Source organism: Miniopterus natalensis, chromosome 22 (assembly GCF_054644295.1).
Source record: "Miniopterus natalensis isolate mMinNat1 chromosome 22, mMinNat1.hap1, whole genome shotgun sequence".
In the NCBI taxonomy this organism is placed as follows: domain Eukaryota; kingdom Metazoa; phylum Chordata; class Mammalia; order Chiroptera; family Miniopteridae; genus Miniopterus; species Miniopterus natalensis.
This window is the reverse complement of record NC_142102.1, coordinates 2094622-2114167: the sequence shown is the minus strand read 5'-3', so window position 1 is coordinate 2114167 and position 19546 is coordinate 2094622. Positions and strand designations below refer to the sequence as shown.

The 19546-nt window shown below is 61.1% G+C and overlaps 1 protein-coding gene across 1 annotated transcript in view; it reads right to left on the bottom strand.

Moving 5' to 3' along the window:
* Positions 1-19546, bottom strand: part of APBA2 (amyloid beta precursor protein binding family A member 2) — a 37116-nt gene that overhangs the window by 530 nt on the left and 17040 nt on the right. Inside the window, exons 3-11 of the mRNA XM_087829219.1 lie at positions 16323-16403; positions 15007-15043; positions 11251-11396; positions 8004-8090; positions 6186-6371; positions 3740-3919; positions 2933-3145; positions 1755-1874; positions 3-143 (exon numbers count right to left, since the gene is read on the bottom strand). Coding sequence (XP_087685345.1) covers positions 3-143; positions 1755-1874; positions 2933-3145; positions 3740-3919; positions 6186-6371; positions 8004-8090; positions 11251-11396; positions 15007-15043; positions 16323-16403 — 1191 coding nt within the window. The remainder of the gene's footprint in view (positions 1-2; positions 144-1754; positions 1875-2932; positions 3146-3739; positions 3920-6185; positions 6372-8003; positions 8091-11250; positions 11397-15006; positions 15044-16322; positions 16404-19546) is intronic.

Below are 19546 nucleotides of genomic sequence, written 5' to 3'. Positions count from 1 at the left end.
ACCTCTCCCACCGAGTTGGACAGAGCCTGCACGATCTTCTCGTGGGCCGTGGCCACCACGCTCTGCCCGTTGATCTCGATGATGCGGTGGCCCACGCGGACGCCCCCTCGCTCGGCGATGCCTCCCCGCATGAGGCTGCAGATCTGAGGAGACACGCGTCAGTCAGCTCACTGTTCCCGCCACGCCTGCCAGGCGCGCGCCCCTGTCCCTAAGACGCAACAGGACGACTGGACCCTGCAGGAGACACCCCTCCTGACAGATGCTGCCGTACAGCTGCCGTCTGAGGTTTTTCATCCTTTTAGGGGTCCTCGTGCCTAAAGGCAGGGAACCCCAGCCGAGGTCAGGAAGGGTGACTCTGGCCAGCATCGAGAGTTCAGGGTCAGCCACCCGCAGGAGGCACAGCCGTGGGACAGGCAGGCCCTGCTCCCAGCGCACCGTCCTTGTCACTCCACAGCAGGACTCTCCGTGCCCTGGGGCGACCGCCTTCCCTCAGCTCGGGGACGCCCGCCTGTCCGAGCCTTGTCCAACCCCAGCTGGAATCTGGGGGCAGGCTCCAGCCGCCCTGGACTGCTCAGGGGCGGTGTCTCCCAGCTGGAGGCCTCTTCGCTTCTCCGAGGGTGTTTCGGGAAGAGAGAGGAGGGACCCACAGAGGAACAGCAACAACTGGGTCACCCAGGGCCTGCCTGCAAACTGCTGCATTGTACTTTGGGTGAAATGAAGCTGAAAATGGAAAAGGCACTTGAGCAAGACTAACACCAATGTCGGCAAACTTTTCCAGGGACTCTCGGGAACCTGGCTGCGTGGCACACACGTCAGTGGGCACGAGGCCCCTGCGGAGGAGAGACCAGCCATCGGGGCCTCGCACGCACCTCTCCCAATGCCCTGGGCCCAGGACACAAACCGACCAGCCTCTGCAGTGCTCTCATGCCCCACATCCATACCTGCGCTCGCCCGACACCGAGCCAGTGTCTGAGGACTGGCAGGGGCGCGGCCTCAGGCCCAACCCTGGCCCTGCCATTTCCAGCTGGGAGCCAAGGGACCAGTGACTTCATCTCCCTGTGAAACGGTGTCAGACAATGCCTCGAACTGACAGACAGATGGACCTGGGGCCTGGCAGCACTTGCAACGATGGAACTACACGGACCAGAAAGCAGGCGTCCTCTGCACCATGCTCGTGGCAGGGTGACTCGCAGCCACCAAGGCGAAGGTAGGCACTGCTGCGTCAGCATCTCCACCAGACGTGCTGAGACTCGGGACGTTTGTTACGCAGCAAGTCTGCCCCGACCCAGAGGGCGAGAGCCGGGCCCTGGGCACCAGACAACAGCAGGGGAAGTTCTGCCTCCTTTGCAGTTGCCTTTCTAGAAAGTTTTCCCAGAACCAAGGAAACAGCTCACACTGGCCCCACATAGGTCAGCGAGATAATGGGATTTGGGGGCTCAAGCCCCACATCGCCGCCTCCTGGAAGCCCTCTGCCTCCTCAGTGCCTGGTACAGCGCCTGACACGGGGCAGAAACAACGCACAGGACTGACCGGGCGAGCGAATGAATGGACAGGTCAGTGGCATCTGCTGGTTAAACACAGTGAGCCTGATGCTGTGGTGGCTGAAGGGGTCCTGCCTCCCCTCATTTGCAGAGAGCGACCATCACGGGGCCGAGGGCAGGGCTTGAGGGACCCTCTCTGCCTGGCTCCGGGACCCAGCTCCCTGCACCCAGACCCTAGTGTGGAGGCCGCAAGGACAGAGAAAGTGGACTCACGATTCCGTTCTGCACGCTGAAGCCCAGCTGGTACTTGAGGTCTGGCCGCTTGATGAGGACCGTGGTGACCGGTGGGCAGCTGACTATGTTGAGCTTCACCTGTGTCTGGTTCTTCAGACCCTGCGGAGTGGGGGCAGAGGTCAGGTGAGCACAGCCTCCGGGGCCAGCCAAGGAGGGGTCCCTGGCGTGGGGGCGTGGGAGAGGCAGTCACCTCCCGCCTCAGTGCCCTCTCTGAGGGGTAAAGGCATCAGCCACCCTGACGTATGCAGGGTGGCTGGGCACCCAGGTGGCACCAGCCACCCTGGGTAGTGGGGATGCCTGGCTCGGTGAAAACCTGCTAGTGTCCACACCGAGACGGCCAGCTGGAGCCAAGGGCAGCCTCGGGTCCCAGAGAACACAACTGTCAACAAGTGCCCCAGGCCGAGGTTCTGGGAGGTGAGGCCCAGGCCTCACCATGGCTTCTGCTCCCTCCTTTGGCCACTCATGAGCCCTGGAGGTGGCCTGGAGCTGCCTGGGGGGGTGGGTAACTCCCCCCCCCCCCCCCCCCCCCACAGCCGCGTCCGAGCCTGGTGGCTGAGTGCCTGGGAACTGCAGCCCTCAGTGGGAGGCTCCACGCCAGCCAGGCCTCGGGCACCACTGAGGCATGTCCCATGTCTGTCTGTCTACAAGGTCACCCATCAGGCAGACATCCTGCTGGGCCAGCTCTCAGGGTCAGACTGACAAGGAGGAGGGAGACGTTTCCTCCAGCACCAAGACCACGGTGGGTGGGGACAGACCACAGACAGGATGCAGCGTGGGGCCTGTTGTCCGGAGGCCCTGACCAGAGCAAAGGCTCTGCTGAGCTGGCACCTCCAGGTGTGAAAGCCCCTGTCCCACCTGCTTGTGTCCCCTCCTCCTGGCCCTCCAGAGGTCTAAAGCTGCAAGCTCACAGGTTAAGCAAGAGAGGCCACTCTCCCGGTCTGCCTGGGAAGTGGGAAAGTCCAGGCGAAGCAGGACGGCTCGGTCACCCTACACCTGCGCGTCACGTGGGTCAGCACTGGGCTGAGTGAGACCGAATGTGCCCCCACCTCCGGGGCAGCCAGGTCCTCCTCTGACTTCAGCGGGGTGGCAGTCTTGGGTGGGTCTCTGGACTCAGAGCCTTGAGGGTAAAGTGAGGTGGGGCCGCCCCGTGCGCCTACCTTGATGATGCCCTGGCAGGTGGCGAGGGGCAGCCCCACCAGGCTGGTGCCGTTGATGGACATGATCTGGTCCCCGATGCTCAGCTTCCCCGAGCGGGCGGCGGGGCCCCCGTTCATCATGTTGGCCAGGATCACCGTGGGCAGGATGGAGCCCCAGCCCGACTCCACCACCACCACGCCCAGGATCTCACCCTTGTGCTTCTCCAGCTGCAGCTGCGAGGAAACCAGGGGGTAAGTGGCGCCCGTGGTGGGGCTGCCTCCCCCGGGCCTGGCCCCAGCCCACCCCCAATTCTGGAAACCGGGAGTAAAGACGCCCCCAGCCCCAGGAATCCAGGGAGGGGTGGTCTCGGACTCCAGGGCTCAAACCCTGAGCCCACTTTGCTTTTGTCTACGAAAGACCTTGTTTTCTCTCGGCTTCAAGAGCCACGGCCTCAGAAAGCTGCCTGCCCTCCGCGCACAGCAGCCTGGGCCTTTCCCCTCCCCAGGGCACCCGCTCCTGCTGGTAGCCTGGGACCGCCCCTGGGCAGAGCGCCCCAGGTCCAGCTGTACAGATGCCTCCCCTGGGTGCTGAGCTCGTGGCTAACAGCAGAATCAAGAGGCCCATTTTCAAGGTCGTTAGGACTGTGATCAGCTGCTTTGTTACGGCAAACACCTCATTTCACTCAGGTGCTCAGCTCCCCAGGGGCATCTCAGCCGCTGTGGGGACGGGTCTGCGCCCGCCTCGCCTCGGAAGGCCTGCTGGAGTCCGGTCTGCACACGGGGAGAGGCTGGGCGCCCGGCCGGGGCGGCACCCGGTGCGTGGCTCACCTCCTTGCAGTTCTCCGAGTTGGAGAAGTGGATGAGGTCGTCGTTGTACAGCTCCTGGGTGCTGATGACGTCGCTGTACTCCTTCTGGCTCAGGTCCTCGGGGTTGATGCCGTTCGCCTGCAGGAACTCCTGGTAGGCCACGCTGAAGGCCTGGCCGATGGACTGCGCAATCAGCTGCGCCTGCGGGGAGGGCGCCTTAGAGACCCGCTGGGACACGGGCTGGGACCCCCTCCTGGGGAAGCTGCCTCCCCACCGGCACTGCTCCACGTCCGCTGTCCCTGCGAGCACCTGGCCCTGATCCCCCCCGAGCTGCTTTAAGTCCCAGACATTCTAGGACTGAGCACAGTGTCAAAAAAAGTGCGAAACTTATAAATTATTTGCTAAACATCAGAGTCTCGTTGCTTTCATTGGCGACTGCTGTACCTTCTGCCCGCCCGCCTTACTCCAGAAGGAGCCGCGCGGTGTCCTCTGGGAGCGTCACAGACACTGCTGGCGTCTACCCCGGTCCTCTCTCCTTAGTGAGAACCCAGTGTTGCCTGGGGAGGCTGGCGTGTGCGCGGCGCGGTGGGGAAGGGGTGGCTGTGCCAGGTGGAGGGCGAGAGACCTGGGACCCCAGCCACAGGCCCCACGAGCAGATGGAGCAAACTGCTTCCCTACGTCAGTGAGCCAGACACCGAAAGTTCACCCCGGGCCTGCCTGTCCCTGGAAGGTGCATAGAAGCGGGCAGGAGGCGAAGGCCCAAGCCCTGAAGTGCTGGGGACACTCACAGCTGTGCAACCCCAACAGCAATGGGACTCTTGGCGGCTTCTTCCCTCAGCAGGGCCTCCTCCCCACCTGCCATCAGGTGGCCTCTGCATGCCCCCCCACCTCCCCCAGCAAAGCTCGGGAACAGGACCCGAAAACAGGTGACGAGAGAGCGGGCCTAAATGCCTAAATGCCCCTTCTGACCACACACCCCGCATCCGCTACTGACCGCGCACACTCGGGCTGTGTGAAGGCCCGTCCTGCGTGAGAGAGGCTGGCCGAGGACCGAGACGTCCTCACACGGTGCTCGTGAGGCTCCCACCTGGGCCCTGAACACTTTACAGGAAGGACCAGCGGGCGCTCATTCGGCAAACAAGCCCAGCTCCCTCCCCAGACCAGCATCTTGGTGCTGCCGGTTGCTGCCCGGAGGCTTAGAGGCCCAGTGCCCAGCGACCCAGGAGATGACGCGGGCGGGGACACACCTGAGAGCACCGCTGAGGCCAGGGCTGGCTCCACCCCACCGGGGTCTCAGGGTTTGAAGCCGTCCCCAGGCCTCTGGGTCCATCTCCGCCTGACCGAGGAGCCCTGGCTGGGAAGCTGGTCTGACAGCATTGCTCTCTTCACCCCCAGGTAAAGAGCCTAAAGAGGTGTCTGCTGGGACCCCTGACCCCACCGCATGGGGGCTCCCGGGGACGGGGAGGCCATTATGCCGGGCTCCTGTCTCCCGCCCACCTTGCCTTCTGGATCCCTTCCCCAGATCGGGGTGGGGCACCCTCAGGACCCTACAAACAAGGGGCTCTCCTGCCGCCCAACTCCCAGCCAGGGCCCGAGGTTTTCACTGCAAGGAGGCCAGGAGCCCGGCCTGGGCAGGTAGGGAGTGGGCACGGGGCCCAAATCAAGGGCTGGCCCTCCAAGGTGGCCTCCTGCAGGTGGCCCGAGGAGGGGGGGGGACAGCGGCTTTGCCCCAGCACTTTCATCTCTGCAACTCATCTACCCTGGTCCGAGGGGAAACTGAGGCTCCAAGAGCTCCACCGGTGTCCTTAATGCCACCCTCCATTTCTCCAGGTGCTCCTCTGCTCTCAGACCCTCAGCCACCGTCCGGGTCCTGCACTCTGGGCAGCTGCTCGGTGTCCCCCTCACACCCCACCAGGGGGTCCTCCTGTCACTGCTCGAAGGACAAGGACACCCCCACCCCACCCCCGCGACCAGGCTCAGACACATGCTCTCATCCCATTCAGGGATGGAGTCCAAGGCTTTCTGGTCCCTTAGCGAATCTACCAAGTTTTAAACTTCAGAATTGATTTTTAACAAGTTGGGACCTGTTAAAAAGCAGAGCCAGACTCAGGTGAGGATGCGCCTCCCTCGCCGCGGCCCTGGCACGTGACAACGCGCATCCCGGCGACAGCAAAGTCAGCCCGGGCGCTTTCCGTTGGGAGAAAAAGGCTTGTTGAGGGGCTGGCTCCCCCAGAACGTGTGACTACGGCTCATCTTAGCAACAGCCCCTGAAGAACTCGTGTCATAAAATCAAATAAAACCATGTTCGCTCTCTGCCATCTCGAGTGTTAGAAAAGCCACAGATTCAATGGCAACGCTGACGGCAGTGCCCGGGGTGCCCACCTGCCACGTGGTTTCCATGGAACCTGGGATCCCGGAGCCCCGGGGCTCTGGGTGTTGCGAGGGGCTCGGCCGGCTCATTACTCACGTCCTCGGACTCGAACACGTGGCAGATCATCTTGTATTGCTTCCTGCCCTCCTGGGCGCCCGGCGTGGTCTCGATGCAGTCCTGAGAGGCTGACCGCGGCATGCGCCGCCGGGCCATGAGCACCACAATGTTCCCGATGTCCGCGATGTAGGAAATAGTGCGCAGGGCGTGGTCCATCATGGTTTCCTGTCGGGAGGGACGGGGGTCTGCGTTAGGGACCGCCTTGGGGACCGAGCCCTTCGAACACATGAGTTCACGGGTTCTACAGGTTCAGGCCCAGCCCATCCTTGACTGTGAAAGGCCATCCACGCCCTGGGGTCTGTCAGTCGCATCCCTGGCCTCAGCCCCCTAGGAGCCAGTAGCACCCATCACCTTCCCCGGCTGTGACCAAAAAAGAGCTCCAGACCTTGCTAAGTATGTCCCCTGGGGGACAAAACTGCCCCAGGTTGAGACCCGCTGCTTTAGTTAGGGCGCTGCAGGGTGGCGGTTCACGGTCAAGGCAGGCCCCTGCCTTCACTCAGCCCACAGCTTCCAAACAGCGCTCTTGGGGGCACACTGCTGGGTGGGGCCATGGTCCCCATGGCAAGGGGACCAGGGAGCCTGCCCCCACCCGATCAGAGGCCACCGTGGCTCTGGAGCAGGGTCCCCTCCCTCAAAGCGTGTGCCTGGCCCAGGCTTCCTGCCAAGTAGAGGAGGGGCTTCCAGGCCAACGTTGCCCACGATGAGTCCCTCGAGGGAGCCCGAGCAGCCCGGGCCCAGGCCAGGGGACACCAGGGCAGCTTGCCCGGCTCCCATCGATGGGGCCCCGCAGCCATGCAAGTCCCTGGGCCCCCGGAGGGTCCATCGCTCTGGCCTTTGCCCCCTGGCACGAGTCTCCCCGAGCACCTTGCCCGTCACCCCTACCGAAGGAGGCTGCTCACAAAGGCTCTGGGAGACCAGTCAGCTGGTCCTTCACGCCTTTGTCCCCTTTCCACAAAAGCAGGCCGGTGTCTCCGCAGCCCGAGGCCTTTCCTTCCCCACAGAGCCGCTGCTGCAGTGACTGCTGCGCACATTTGTCTTCCTTGGGCCGGTTTGTTTTCTGGCCAAGGCTGTGGGGTGGTTTATAACCACAGGAGCCGCGTTTCAGGAAGGGGCAGTGGAAAGGGCGGTCGGGGTGGCCCTTCGGCACCTCCTGATTCCTAGCCTCTGCCAGAAGTGCCCCGATCAATCTCCAGGTGTCAGAAAGGGGCTCCTCTCCCAGCTCCCAGCGCATGTCAATGGCAGGGCCACCTCCTCACAGGAGGCCGCCTCCCAGCATCGCACCTGTGAGCAGGATCACCTTCCAACACGGCCACCTCCCAACACGGCCACCTCCCAACACCCCTACTACCAGCATCACGGCTCATAACACCCCACTTCCCAACACCCCGCCTCCCAACACCCCTACTACCAGCACCCCGCCTCCCGGTACAGCCATCAGCCCCTCTCCTGTCCTGACCACCCGGCCCCCACCGTCTCCCTCACCTGCCTCCCCCTCCGCCCCTCCGCCCCGGTTTCTCAGTCCGCCCAGTTTCCTGCCGCCACTCTCTTCCGGTGCATCCTGAACGGCGCCTGGGAAGCAGCCCGCAAGCTACAGGCAGCCGCCCACCCCAGACGCCTCCCAGGCAGCCAGACCCCAGCTCCCGGGACCTCCTGACCCAGCCCCCCAGCTCTGTCTCCACGTGGCCCTGGCCCGAGGCTCCAGGGCGCCCGCTGCAGCCAGCCCGCGTCCCGTGGGCCCCGCGTGGGGCATCAGCGGTTCGCCCGCACGGATTTAAACAGCCGCCTGCGAACGCTCACCTGTGTGTCCGCATTTAACACCTTGATCCTCTGGGTGGAGATGAACAGGTCCACTTCGGTCAGCGTCTGGGCGTCCCCCTCGGAGTTCTAAGGGAGGACAGGGGACACTGTTACAGGTCAGGAGCCGGCTGAGCGACGCCGACCATACCCGAAGGGCCCCGGGCGCCCTAAGGGGCCACGCGGTGGCGTGGAGCGGCCATCGCAGCGCGTCGCGCCCTCCGCGAGGGGAGCCGAGTGAGCTCCGCGGGCAGGCGGTCGGCGGGGAGGGGGCGGGAGGGGGAGGCGAGGCTTCCCGAGGCTGAGCACCGAGGGAGGCCGGGTCGCTCTGTCACGGCGTCCGTCCGACAGCAGCCTGTCTGCTCCCCGAACGCGCGTCTGCAGCCAAGCCGGTCGGACCCGGGCTCTGCGCCTCGGGTGTGGGACTCTGAGCGTCCCCAGGAAATTTCCAGAGACGGTGCATTGAAACGTCAGCGTTTCCTTCCAATTGAAACAGCCTCGCTCGTGTCAACCTCCCCGCAGGCTCGGTCCCCAAAACCCTAAGGGAAGCCAGACCCAGGCTGGACTGCGCACTGCCCTCAAGGACACGGGACAGGCGGGAAGAGGCTGTCCCACAAGTGCCCCCGTTCCGTCAGCTCCTGGAGGACCCTCGTCCTACGGCCATTAGTTACGGGCACCTGGAACGTTCTGGAAGCTGAGTCTGCACGTCTGTGAGAATCCTAATTACTGCTGCAGAGTGGGGATGACACAGGAGTCCCTTTGCTTGGCAACCGGGGTAATTCTCTGTGGTCGCTCGGGAGCCCACGGTGCCGCGTCTTCCACTCCAAAGAGCAGAAACTGATTGAATTCCCCCCTAGAACGGGTTTAATTGATCCCGCCCACGATTCCTCGGGAACCCTGAGTGGCGGGGTGGGGCGCCACGCTGCGGCGACGAATCTCGATTTCCTTCCGCTCAGTGCTCAGGGAAAGGTCGCCGGGGCGCTCGGCCCACCACGGGGTCACACGGCTTTTCAGTGACTGTACAGAGGAGAGGACCCAAAACATTCTGGTTGGAAACAGTCCGCAGGGCTGTGAGGAGCTAACCGTTCCCGCGTTTCGAACATTTGGCTTCTATTTCGCACCCGGCTGCTTCTAAAGGTTGTTTTCCAGGATTTAGCAAACCCTCCTGCCGCAAAGTGGGTCGGGACAGGAGCCAGGCGGAGAAGTTGCGGGTGGACCGTGGGTTTTAGCTCTCGCGACAGTTTTGGAGGAAACGTGAGCTGCGCTCAAGCTGGGGAGCAAATGGACGAGGCTGAGCCCTGAGCAGTGACGCGGAAGGGCAAGGTCACCCCGCCGCTGTCCCCGCCGGGAGAAAGGGGCGCGTCCATACCACGGACCCTGCAGAGGGGCACCAGACAACAGAGTGGGCCCGTCGGTCCCCAGTGAGTCTGCGAGAGGGGTGGCTCTGCTGGGTCCCAGGCTCGTGGGGTACCTCCTCCTACCCTCTGCTTGGCCAGCTGTGGACAGTCCAGAAAAGGGGCCCCTGGCAATGACCCTGAGCATCGCCCTCCCTGGAAGGAAGGACGGCCCTGCCTGGAGACGATCGGCCGGCCTTGGCTGGCCCCCGAGGCTGTTCTGAGCTCCAAATGTCCACCTGCACCCCGACCTAAGGAGCAGGCGGGGTCCCCAGGGAGAGACGTGTCACCGCAGGGGAAAGGGAGCCCTGGGGAGGGGAGTTAGAAAGCGCCCGGCACTTACTAAATGGCCAGGTTTGCAGACAAAGGCCCGCAGATCAGCCCATTTCTGAGAGTCTGTCCATGCTCCAGAGACTTTTCAATAAAGGGAGCATCTCAGGGGCCAACGGAAACTTCTCATCAACCGGATTTAGTAAATTAAACTTAATGGGTCCTTACATATCGAAACGACTTAATTAATTCTCTACAGGAGGCCCAGGCGCTGAACGCATCACGTGGTCGTGTCCAATGCCACAGTTAAAAACGCCTGTGAAACAGTAACATCCCGGCACTGACCGTGTTCCAGCGCCTCCCAGGGCACAGACTCAAAGGTTAAAAGAAGCGAGAGAAAAGGGCGGGGCCTCAACCCCTCGCCAGTGGGCGGTTAAAAACACGGTTTCATTCAAGCGTCTACATTTACCCACCAAGGGAAGAGGGAACCCCCCCCCATCGCCTGCACAGGACAAGCCACAGACACACAAGCAAACCCCACAGTCTACACACCGCTTTCTTTTTGATTTTAGCAGCTTTTTGCATCCTCTGAACAGCATGTAAGAGAAAAGCACAGAGTAAGAAGGGGCGGCAGAGTTATTTCCGTTTGTGCTCAACACCCAGCGCTCAGACCTGGTGCCCAGGGGACAGGGAAGCGGCTGCCACCTCAGTGGGCACAGAGCCCTCAAGTCCTGGAGGCTCCGGACACCCCTGCGGCCACGAGGGCGACACTGAGGAGGGAGAGGCAGTGCCCGGCCAGGCTCCTGGGCAGAGCAGGGGGCTCTGTGCTGCCCTCCGGTGGGCTCACGTCCAGCACCCCTTCCCTCTGTTAAAAGCCGTCACTGTCAGCTGTGAGGACAGGGAGGGGCTGACAAGCTCTCACCCCGCAGGGAGCAGTGTCCACAGGCCTCCAAACCCCCCCCAGCCCCACCGGCTCTGTGGACTTGGCCTCATCTTAGCCGCACCCAGCGGTCGAAGTCAGATCAACCTGCGCCTGGGGCGGCGACGGTGTCGGGTTTTCCTTGAGGTCGTGAATGGAAATGGAGCGTGAGGTGCCCCCTGGCCAGTGTGGCTCCGGGGCTAGAGCGCTGGCCCACGCAGGGAAGGGCTGTGGGTGCGATTCCTGGTCAAGGGCACGTGCGGACGGCAACCAATCGATGTGTCTCTGTCACATCGATGTTTCTGTCTCTCTGCTCCCCTCCCTTCCACTCTCTCTAAAAAAAATTCAATAGGAAAAATATCCTCGCGTGAGGGGTAACAAAAGATAATAAAAGTGAGGTCTGTCTCCCCTTCTGCAGGCAGCACCCCGAACGGCGCTGAGAGCCACAGGCGGCTGCACAGGGATTCGAGCTGTGCTCTAACCTGGCTCACGACCCGCACGCTTCCAGACCATCGTCATTACAAAGTCCTGCCTTTGGGTGGCCCGGTGGCAGCCCCTCATCGAGGACCATGCTGCCCAGCCCAGCATCCTCCCGTCCAAGGCCAGTGTCCCGCAGCCTCGCCAGGCACCCCGCCCCGCCCGGCGCTCCCTCCGGAGCCCACCCTACCTTGACCCGGCTGACGGCCTCCTGGGCCTGCATCATCCGGATGTTCTTGGAGGGGTTCCGCTCCGACAGCAGCTGGGTGGACCCCAAGTAGTTGGCGGCAAAGATGATGCCATCAATGAGGTCCTCGGGTTCACAGGGCCCTGGAACTGAAGGGCACAGTCAGCATTGGCCCAAAGGACCAAGGACCAAGGCAGCGGGGTCAGGGGACCAAGAGGAGCCGTCTGCAGCCAGGCGGGGGAGGCTGGTCTGCACCACGCTGCTCGGTGCAGTCAACCCTCGGGCCAGAAAACTCCTCACACACTGTGTGGAGCCCCAGGCAGCTGGCCCCAGGCACCTCGGTCACCTGGCCTCCCCGCAGTGATGGCTACTGACCAGTAGACGGCGTCACTTTAGCAGCCCCACCCCGAGCCAGCCCCAGGACCCGCCTCTGCAAAGCCTCGGGTCCTCTCTGTGCACTGCGGGCGGCGAGGCACCCCATGGGCCCCCGTCTCCGGGGCTGGGGAGCGGCCTTCCCTTCCGAGTCAGATTCCACCCGCCGAGGCCGCGGCCTTGGAACGTGGCGTTTGCCAGAAAGTCGGTCAGCTCGCTGGCCCTCTGAGGTTCCCTGAGTAGGTTTACTCAAGACTGGCCCCATCTCCCCCTGACGTGAGCCTCAGCAGATCTGGGGCCCATCTGGGGACACGGATTCCTGTGTGTAAAGGGGTCCCGTCCCGGGCAGTGGGGTCCACCACCCGCACCCAGAGGCGCCTGCCCCCTGGGAAGACGCCGGTGAAGCCAACAGACGGCCACCTCCTCCAGGGGGTCCTGTCATTCCCATCTTGCTCTCTAGCGAACAGGAAGCAGTCCACGCAGGGGGCCACCGTGCCGGCCAGTCACACCCACCGCCCCTCCCACCCGTATCAGGGGAGAGAACTGAGAAGCAGCAGAAGGGAGTCGAGCAGCCAGCCCGGCCCTGGCCGGTGTGGCTCGGTGGGTGGAGCGCCGGCCTGCTCACCGAGGGGTCGAGGGGTCGGTCGATCGTGGTCAAGGGCATGTGCCTGGGCTGCAGGTTCGTTCCCACCCTGGTCGGGGTGTGTGCCGGAGGCAACCAATCGGTGCGTCTCTCTCACATCGATGTTTCTCTCCCCCTCCCCCCCCCATCTAAAAGTAATGGAAAGAAATCCTCACGTAAGGATTAACAAAAAATAAAAACAAAAGCAAAGCAGCACTTGTTCTTATTCGGCCCCACTCTTGGAGCTGACCCTGAGCTGAGTCCACCAGAGGGAGACAGAAGGACGTAAGAACAGGACTGAGGGTTAGGACACACAGTCCCCACAGCGTGGCCTCCCCTGACTTCCCTCTGACGACAGTCACACTCGCACGAGTGTGCGGGGAAGGCCTGCACAGCTGGGACAAGAAGAAGGGGCCCCAGGCCCTTCCCTGCAGGAGGAAGCCTTCAAGCGAAACCCCCGTTGGAGGGCCCGGGGCCTCCTGACCTCTCTCAACAGGGAAGGGCGGGTGGTCCCCCCGAGCCATGCGCTAGAGCCCCGTCCCTGCCACCTCGGAGGGAACTCCCCCTGCAGGTGGGTGTGGGAAGGTGGGTGGACAGAGGCTTCCGTGCTTGTCCTGGCCCCAGCGGTCTCATTAACCCTGAGCCCTGTGCCTGCCTCCCCCTGGGTCTGCGAGACCTCCCTCTGGGGGTGCACCCAGAGCCCCCACCTAGTCCCCGGCAGTCCTCAACCCCAGGAAGCAGCCCTCAGTGCCCCAATTCCACAAACAAGGCCAGTCTACGTCTCATCAAGCGACTTTGCCCAAGATCAACCTCAGCAGCTCAGCTACAAAGCATTTCTGAGCCCCAACCCCACATGAGGACTGCACTGCATAAAAAACACAAAGCTCCCAGGCTGATGCAGACCGTCTCAGAATGTGTGTGTCAGGATGGCCTGTGGTGAACGCCATGAAGGGAGGGCACAATGCCAGGGAAGGAGCGACAGGGAAGCTGGCCCTCGGGAGGGACCTGGGGGCACTGCCCTTTGAGCTGAGGTCTGAGGGATCAGCGAGCCACAGAAGCAGAGGAGGAGAGAGCTCTCCAGGCTAAGGCAGGAGCTGGTGCAAAGGCCCTGGGGCAGCAGGGAGTGCGGCACCTTAGGAGAGCTGCAATATGCGCAGACTGCCGGGGGTGGGGTGGGCCAGCAGCTGGAACAAGCCAAGGCCACAGAGACAGCACTAGCCAGATGTGAGGGTGAGGATCCTGGGGCCACAGCAGGGCTGTCACTACAAGGTGTCCGTGAGGTGGCCCAGCCACTCTGCCTTCAGAAAGTAACTCTGGCTGCAGAGAGGCAATTTGGTGTAGCCACTACGGGAAACAGGGTGGAGGCTCCTCAAAAAATTAAAAATAGAACTACCATATGGCCCAGCAATGCCATTTCTGGGTATTTATCAAAAACAAAACAAAGCCCAGCCGGGCGTGGCTCAGCGGTTGAGCATCGACCTAGGATCCAGGCGATCGGGGTTCGATTCCTGGTCAGGGCACAGGCCCGGGTTGCGGGCTCCATCCCCGTATGCAGAAGGCAGCCGATCAATGACTCTCTCATCATTGATGTTTCTATTTCTCTCTCCCCCTCTCCTTTCCTCTCTCTGAAATCAATAAAGATATATTTTTAAAACAAGCAAAAAAATTAACTCGAAAGACATATGCTGTGTTCACTGCAGCATTACTAGTAATAGCCAAGATGCGGAAGCAACCTAGGTGTCCGTCAATAGACAAGACGTGACACACACACACACACAGGAATATTATTACTCAGCCATAAGCGAGAATGAAATCTTGACGCTCGCAACTATGTGGATGGGCCCAGAGGGTGCTAAGCTAAGTGAAACAAGTCAGACAGAGAGAGACAAATCCCGTACGATCTCACTTCTATGTGGAATCGGAAACGAAACGAAACAGAAACAGACCCGCAGAACAGAGAACGAGCTGGTGGCTTCCAGAGGGGAGGGAGACGGAAAAAAATAAAACAAAAGGCTACAAGAGCCCAGTTGTAAGGTTAAAAAAAAAACAAAACAAAAAATGGTAAGAAAGGTTCAAAGTCATTCAAGATTAATTGACCCTGCTCCCATAAATATTCATAAAAAGTAACTACCAGCTTATTGAAAGAATTAATGAAATTCACCTTGTATATGGTGACACACTAGCAAGGGTAGAAAACGCCCTTCTGGCCAACAGAAAGGCCCCACTCAAGAGACTCTTGGTGGTGGCGTACCTCGTAAAGGACGCCCAAGGTCACCCGACACACTCCCTACCCGAGCAGGCCTGCTCCCCACACTAACAGCCGACACAGAACAGGTCGATCGGTTCGGCTCTGTCATGAGTGTGGAAATGCAGTATCAACCCCCTCACACGAGACAGGACAGTGGGGGGAAGTGAGGCGTCTACAAGCCGCCTGGACTCGGGCGCAGTCGGGCTCTAATCGAAAGGGTCGGGTGCTGATGAGCTGCTGATACAGGCTTTTCACCTGCCAATCCGTCACCGAGCCCCGGGCAGAGGGTGTGAGCGGCGGGCGGGCTGGTGTGGCCGGTCTACCTCCCCTGGCCGACTGGCCCCGGCGCCCCCACGTGGGCTCTGCAGGACCTGGCCCCGTCCTGGCGCTGTCTCCGCCTCGAAGGTGTGCTTTCTAAGCAAGCGTCGCAGGAGAAACCCCTCCAAAGAGCAACAGCACCGTTGGCTTTGACCCCAACCGCAACTGCCACCGAGAAAGAAAATTCAAAGTTGCTTACCGGCCACGAAACTTGGAAAGGAGGCCACCTTTTTTGTCTGTTAGGGAAGAGATAGTAACAGCCGTAAGCATGGGGCCCACAGAACCGAGGCCAAGGGGGGCAGCGTCATGCAAAAGGCTAAGCCCGTGACCGACTGGGGTCCCTGCCGAGCCAGCTCCGTGGAGGGAGCTGGTCTCCCGCGGGCACCGTGACGGGCGGGAGGGGCTCCCGTAATCTACTTCCAAGGGAGAACCTGCTTCCAGGATTACACTTAGAAATTAACGACAGGGCACTGAAGGCCACCTGGGACCCTCATAGGCGTGCATCGCTGCTGGAAGGGAGCCTAGAGACCCTGTGACCTAATGGCTCCCCAAATGACCAGAGCGGGGCTGTCAGAGCAAGGTGAAGGGGACGGGTCCTGGCTGGCGCTGCTCGGCGGGGAGAGCGTCGGCCTGCACACCGAAGGGTCTCGGGCTCGGTTCCCGGTCAAGGGCAGGTACCTGGGTTGCAGGTTTGATCCCGGACCGTGCATGCGGGAGGCGACCACTCGATGTGTCTCCCATCCATGTCTCTCTCTCCCTCTCCCCCCTTCCACTTTCTCTAAAAATCAATGGAAAAAATATCCTCAAGTGAGGACCAGCAACAAGGTAAAGGGGACTGGACGCCACGCCACGGGTGACCATCGTCACTTCATCGGCGTTATGAACTCTCACCCGGACCGCTGCCCAGAAAAGGGAAGGGCTTGCTTCAGGCTTCGTTTTAATAACCTCCGTCGGGGCGGGGTTAGCTGACACGGGATCGCGTCTTAAAATTATGTTGTTGGGAAGAACAGTGGTTCTCAACCAGGGTGACTTTCCTCCCCAAGGGGACATCTGGCAACGTCTGGAGACATCTTTCGTTGTCACAACTTTGCGGGGAGGCTGCTGCTGGCACCAAGCAGGCAGGGACCAGGGGTGGTTTTAAATACCCTACAGGGCACAGGACAGCCCCCAGCACAGAATTATGTTGCCCCAGTGCCAACGGTGCCACTGTTGAAAATCCTGGGTTTAGGACACGTCAGGTAACGGGCAGAATGAGCTTCGGTCAGGTCGGGGAGCACCAGCGACCCCCCCACAGGCCCTCGCCAACTCGTGAACACACGTGGTGCGAGCCTGCATCAGCAGGGCCAGCCGCCCACACCTCCTCCCGCCACAGGGACCCCCGCTTTGCCCGGCCTGCACCCCGTCCCTGAAGACACTGGATGGGACGAGAACACTGGGGGGCGGGTGAGGAGACGACGAGGGGGGGCAGCCTCAACACTGGGGCCCGGGCCAGACTCTCAGCCTTGGGGAAATTACCTCCGGGATGTTGTTGTTATTGACGGGCCCATTGAGATCGGAGCGCTGCTGCTTCCTCGGCTGCTCCACACCGTTGCAGACCTGGGAAGAGACAAAGGAAAGATGGGTTTTTATAGGTCAGAAAAATAAACCACGGCGCAATACGATACAACCTGCGTGGGCACGCAGGAGGGAGTGTGCATGTGCATGTGTGCACGCAGACACAAATTCACTCAACTTTAATTCAAACGTAAGCTTTTATACTTCTAAAATGTTACTGGACTCATATTTTCTAATTTCATTAATTTATTACTGATTTCAGGGCCAGGAAGGGACAAGAAGAGAGAGAGGGAGACATCGATGAGAGACGTGGAGCGGCTGCCTCCCGCGCGCCCCTGCTGGGCATCAGGCCCACACCCCGGGCAGGTGTCCTGACCGGGAGTCGAACCGGCGACCCCCCAGTACACGGGTCGACGCCCAACCGAGCCCCACGGGCCCGGCTTCATCAACTTATTATTTTTAATTGGGGTAAAACACCCATAAAATTTACCCTCTGAACCGTTTTTAAGTGGCACCGAGGACATTCGCACCGTTGCGGGGCCCTCGCCACCACCCATTCCAGGGCTTCCTCACATCCCCAGCTGAATCTCCGCCCCATTAAACACGAACCCCTTGCTCGCCCCTCCCGCGGCCCCTAGAAATCCCCAGGCGTCTCCATCAGCCTGGCGACCCTGGGAGCCCCGTGGAAGCGGAGTCAGACGGGATGTGTCCTTTTGCGTCTGGCTTGCTTCACGCTGCGTAACGGCCTCGAGGCCCGCGTGCTGTGGCTCGTGTCAGGATTCCCGTCCTGCGAAGGCTGAGTCACGTGCCATCGCGTGGGCAGATCACATCGCGTCTGTCACCTGTCGCTGGGCACCTGGAGGGACGCCGCTACGGACAGGGGTGTGCGAACCTGCCTCAGAGCCCCTGCTCTCGGTTCTTTGGATAAACACCCGGGAGCGGAGCTGCTGGGTCATCCCCACGCCGTCTCCCAGAGCAGCCGCACCAGTTCACATTCCCACCGTGTCCGAGGGTTCACATCGTGCTCCTGAAACGCCGGAGCTCTGAGTTTAACGCAAACGCTAAACTCGAAAATCTAAATCCTTTAGTTAATGCAAATCAGTCCGCTTCCTACTAGAGAAAATAAAATGCCCCAAGGACATGCCGCAAATCTTACAGACGACACCAAAACACAACGTCTTACTTTAACTAAACACAATTTAAAGCTTAGATATATATTGTCTATCTATTGCCTTGTGCCATCCAGAAGAGAGAAGCCAGGGCCCCGACACTAAAACCACCGTCCAGATCCCACAGGGGGTTCTGGGAAAACAGCGCAAGTCTCGTTCCAGAACTTTCTGGAAATAACTGATCAAGCAGTTAACAATGTGAAGATGACATTGATGACGATGAGTGACATTTATAAAAAAGTTCACGTTTATATTATAAACATACTGTATGTCACGCTTATTTGTAAATACGTAAGTTAACATTATGTACCACGCGGGGGGGCAGCCCATTCCTGCTTTCCAGGCGAGAGGGCTGAGGTGCTAATGGCCAGGTAGGTTCCCACGGCTTAGCACGGTGTCCCTGCCAGTCCTCCCCCCTGTCCTCGACTGTCACTGTCATGACCCTTAACCCCTCCAGGAGAGTTGGTATGTCCTGGGGTGGGGCTCTCGGGCTCCTCTATGCCCTGCCACCCTTTCAACCCTCCTTCCCCGACGAAAGGGCGCCGATGCCCCTGAGGACCCCCCAGGGGACCCTGTGCTGGCCCAGCTGAGCTGACGGTGCCCCTCCTCAGGGCTGCGCCCGACCTGGGTCTACTCCTGCAAGGGACCCGCTGGAGCCTGGCTTGTTCCCAAACCCCGAGGCAACTCTTCCCAGCGCCCGCTGTCTGCACTTCCCACCGTGGCCGGGTCTCCCGAAAGGCACGACAGGGGCTCCCACCTCACACCATCCCCATTCGCTTTTAATAAAACCGATTCAGGACAGCCCCCGGACTCCCCTCTGGGGTCTTGGCCCCTGGCAATGTCAAGGTCCACGTAGACCGTGACAATATTGTGCCCCCTTGTTTCACCAGATCCGACCTGGTGACAGGTCACCAACTTCCCAAGGCTGAGCTCATGGACCTCCTGCCTGAAGGCCTCACTGCCTCACTAGGTGCCGAACAGGCTCCAGGAATCTCCAAACACCCCAAAATAAACCAATAGACGGGTCAACACCACCTGCCAGACACTGAGTGCCTGCATCCCCTCCAAGCTCATGTGTTGAAACTAAGCCTTCAAGGTACTGGGAGGTGGGGCCTTGGAAGGGTGATCAGGATTGGACGAGCTCATGAGGGTGGAGCCCCAGGAATGGGATTAGTGCCCTCAGAAGGTGACCCCAGAGGGCTCCTGACCCTCCCGCCACGTGAGGCCACAGCGAGAAGATGGCCATCCACGAACCAGGTCCTCACGAGACACGGGACCTGCCAGCACCCCGACCTTGGAGTCCACCCCCAGGGCAGTGAGAAATGACTTTCCTTTGTGTGCGGGCCGCCCACTCTGTGTTACAGCCTGAAGGGACCAGGACCACACCCTCCTGAGAATGTTCCAGCTCGGGCTGGAGTCTGCCTTTCCCGGCAGAGGGAGCGCCACAGATGTAGGGCGACAGTCTCGCCAGGGTGCCGAACGCACCGGGGACCGGGCTGCACCAGGGAGGAGGCGGCACCGGGACTGCCGCTCACCTGGTGCCCGGTGCCTGTGGCTAAAAGAAGAGGCGCCCCCCCCCCCCCGGGCAACGCAAGGTCGCAGGTCCTTATATAAAATGGCAACTGTCCCCAAACGTCTACAGGCTGGAGCCTTCCCTCCGCATCAGCATCTCTCAGGCTCCCTCCGACCACTCGTCGCCATGACAACCACAGCCCCTGATCAAGAACCAGGGCTGTGCGGGAAGAGAAGGCGGGGGGGCCGGCGCCGCTCTCCTCGGGGGGCCCATCTGCTGCTCTCACTTCCGTCTCCGGGGAAGGGGGGGGCCGGCAGCAGGGACGCAGCACCTGAGATTAACGTGGTTAGAGGCCCATGTGGACCTGGGCTCCTGGCGTCTTAGACGAAGATGCTATTAAACCCTTTCATGCTTCCCCCAAGATACAGCAGCCAGACACCCCTAAAACTAAGATGCTGCCCGGCCAGTGCAGCTCCGCGGTTGAGCATCAACCTAGGATCCAG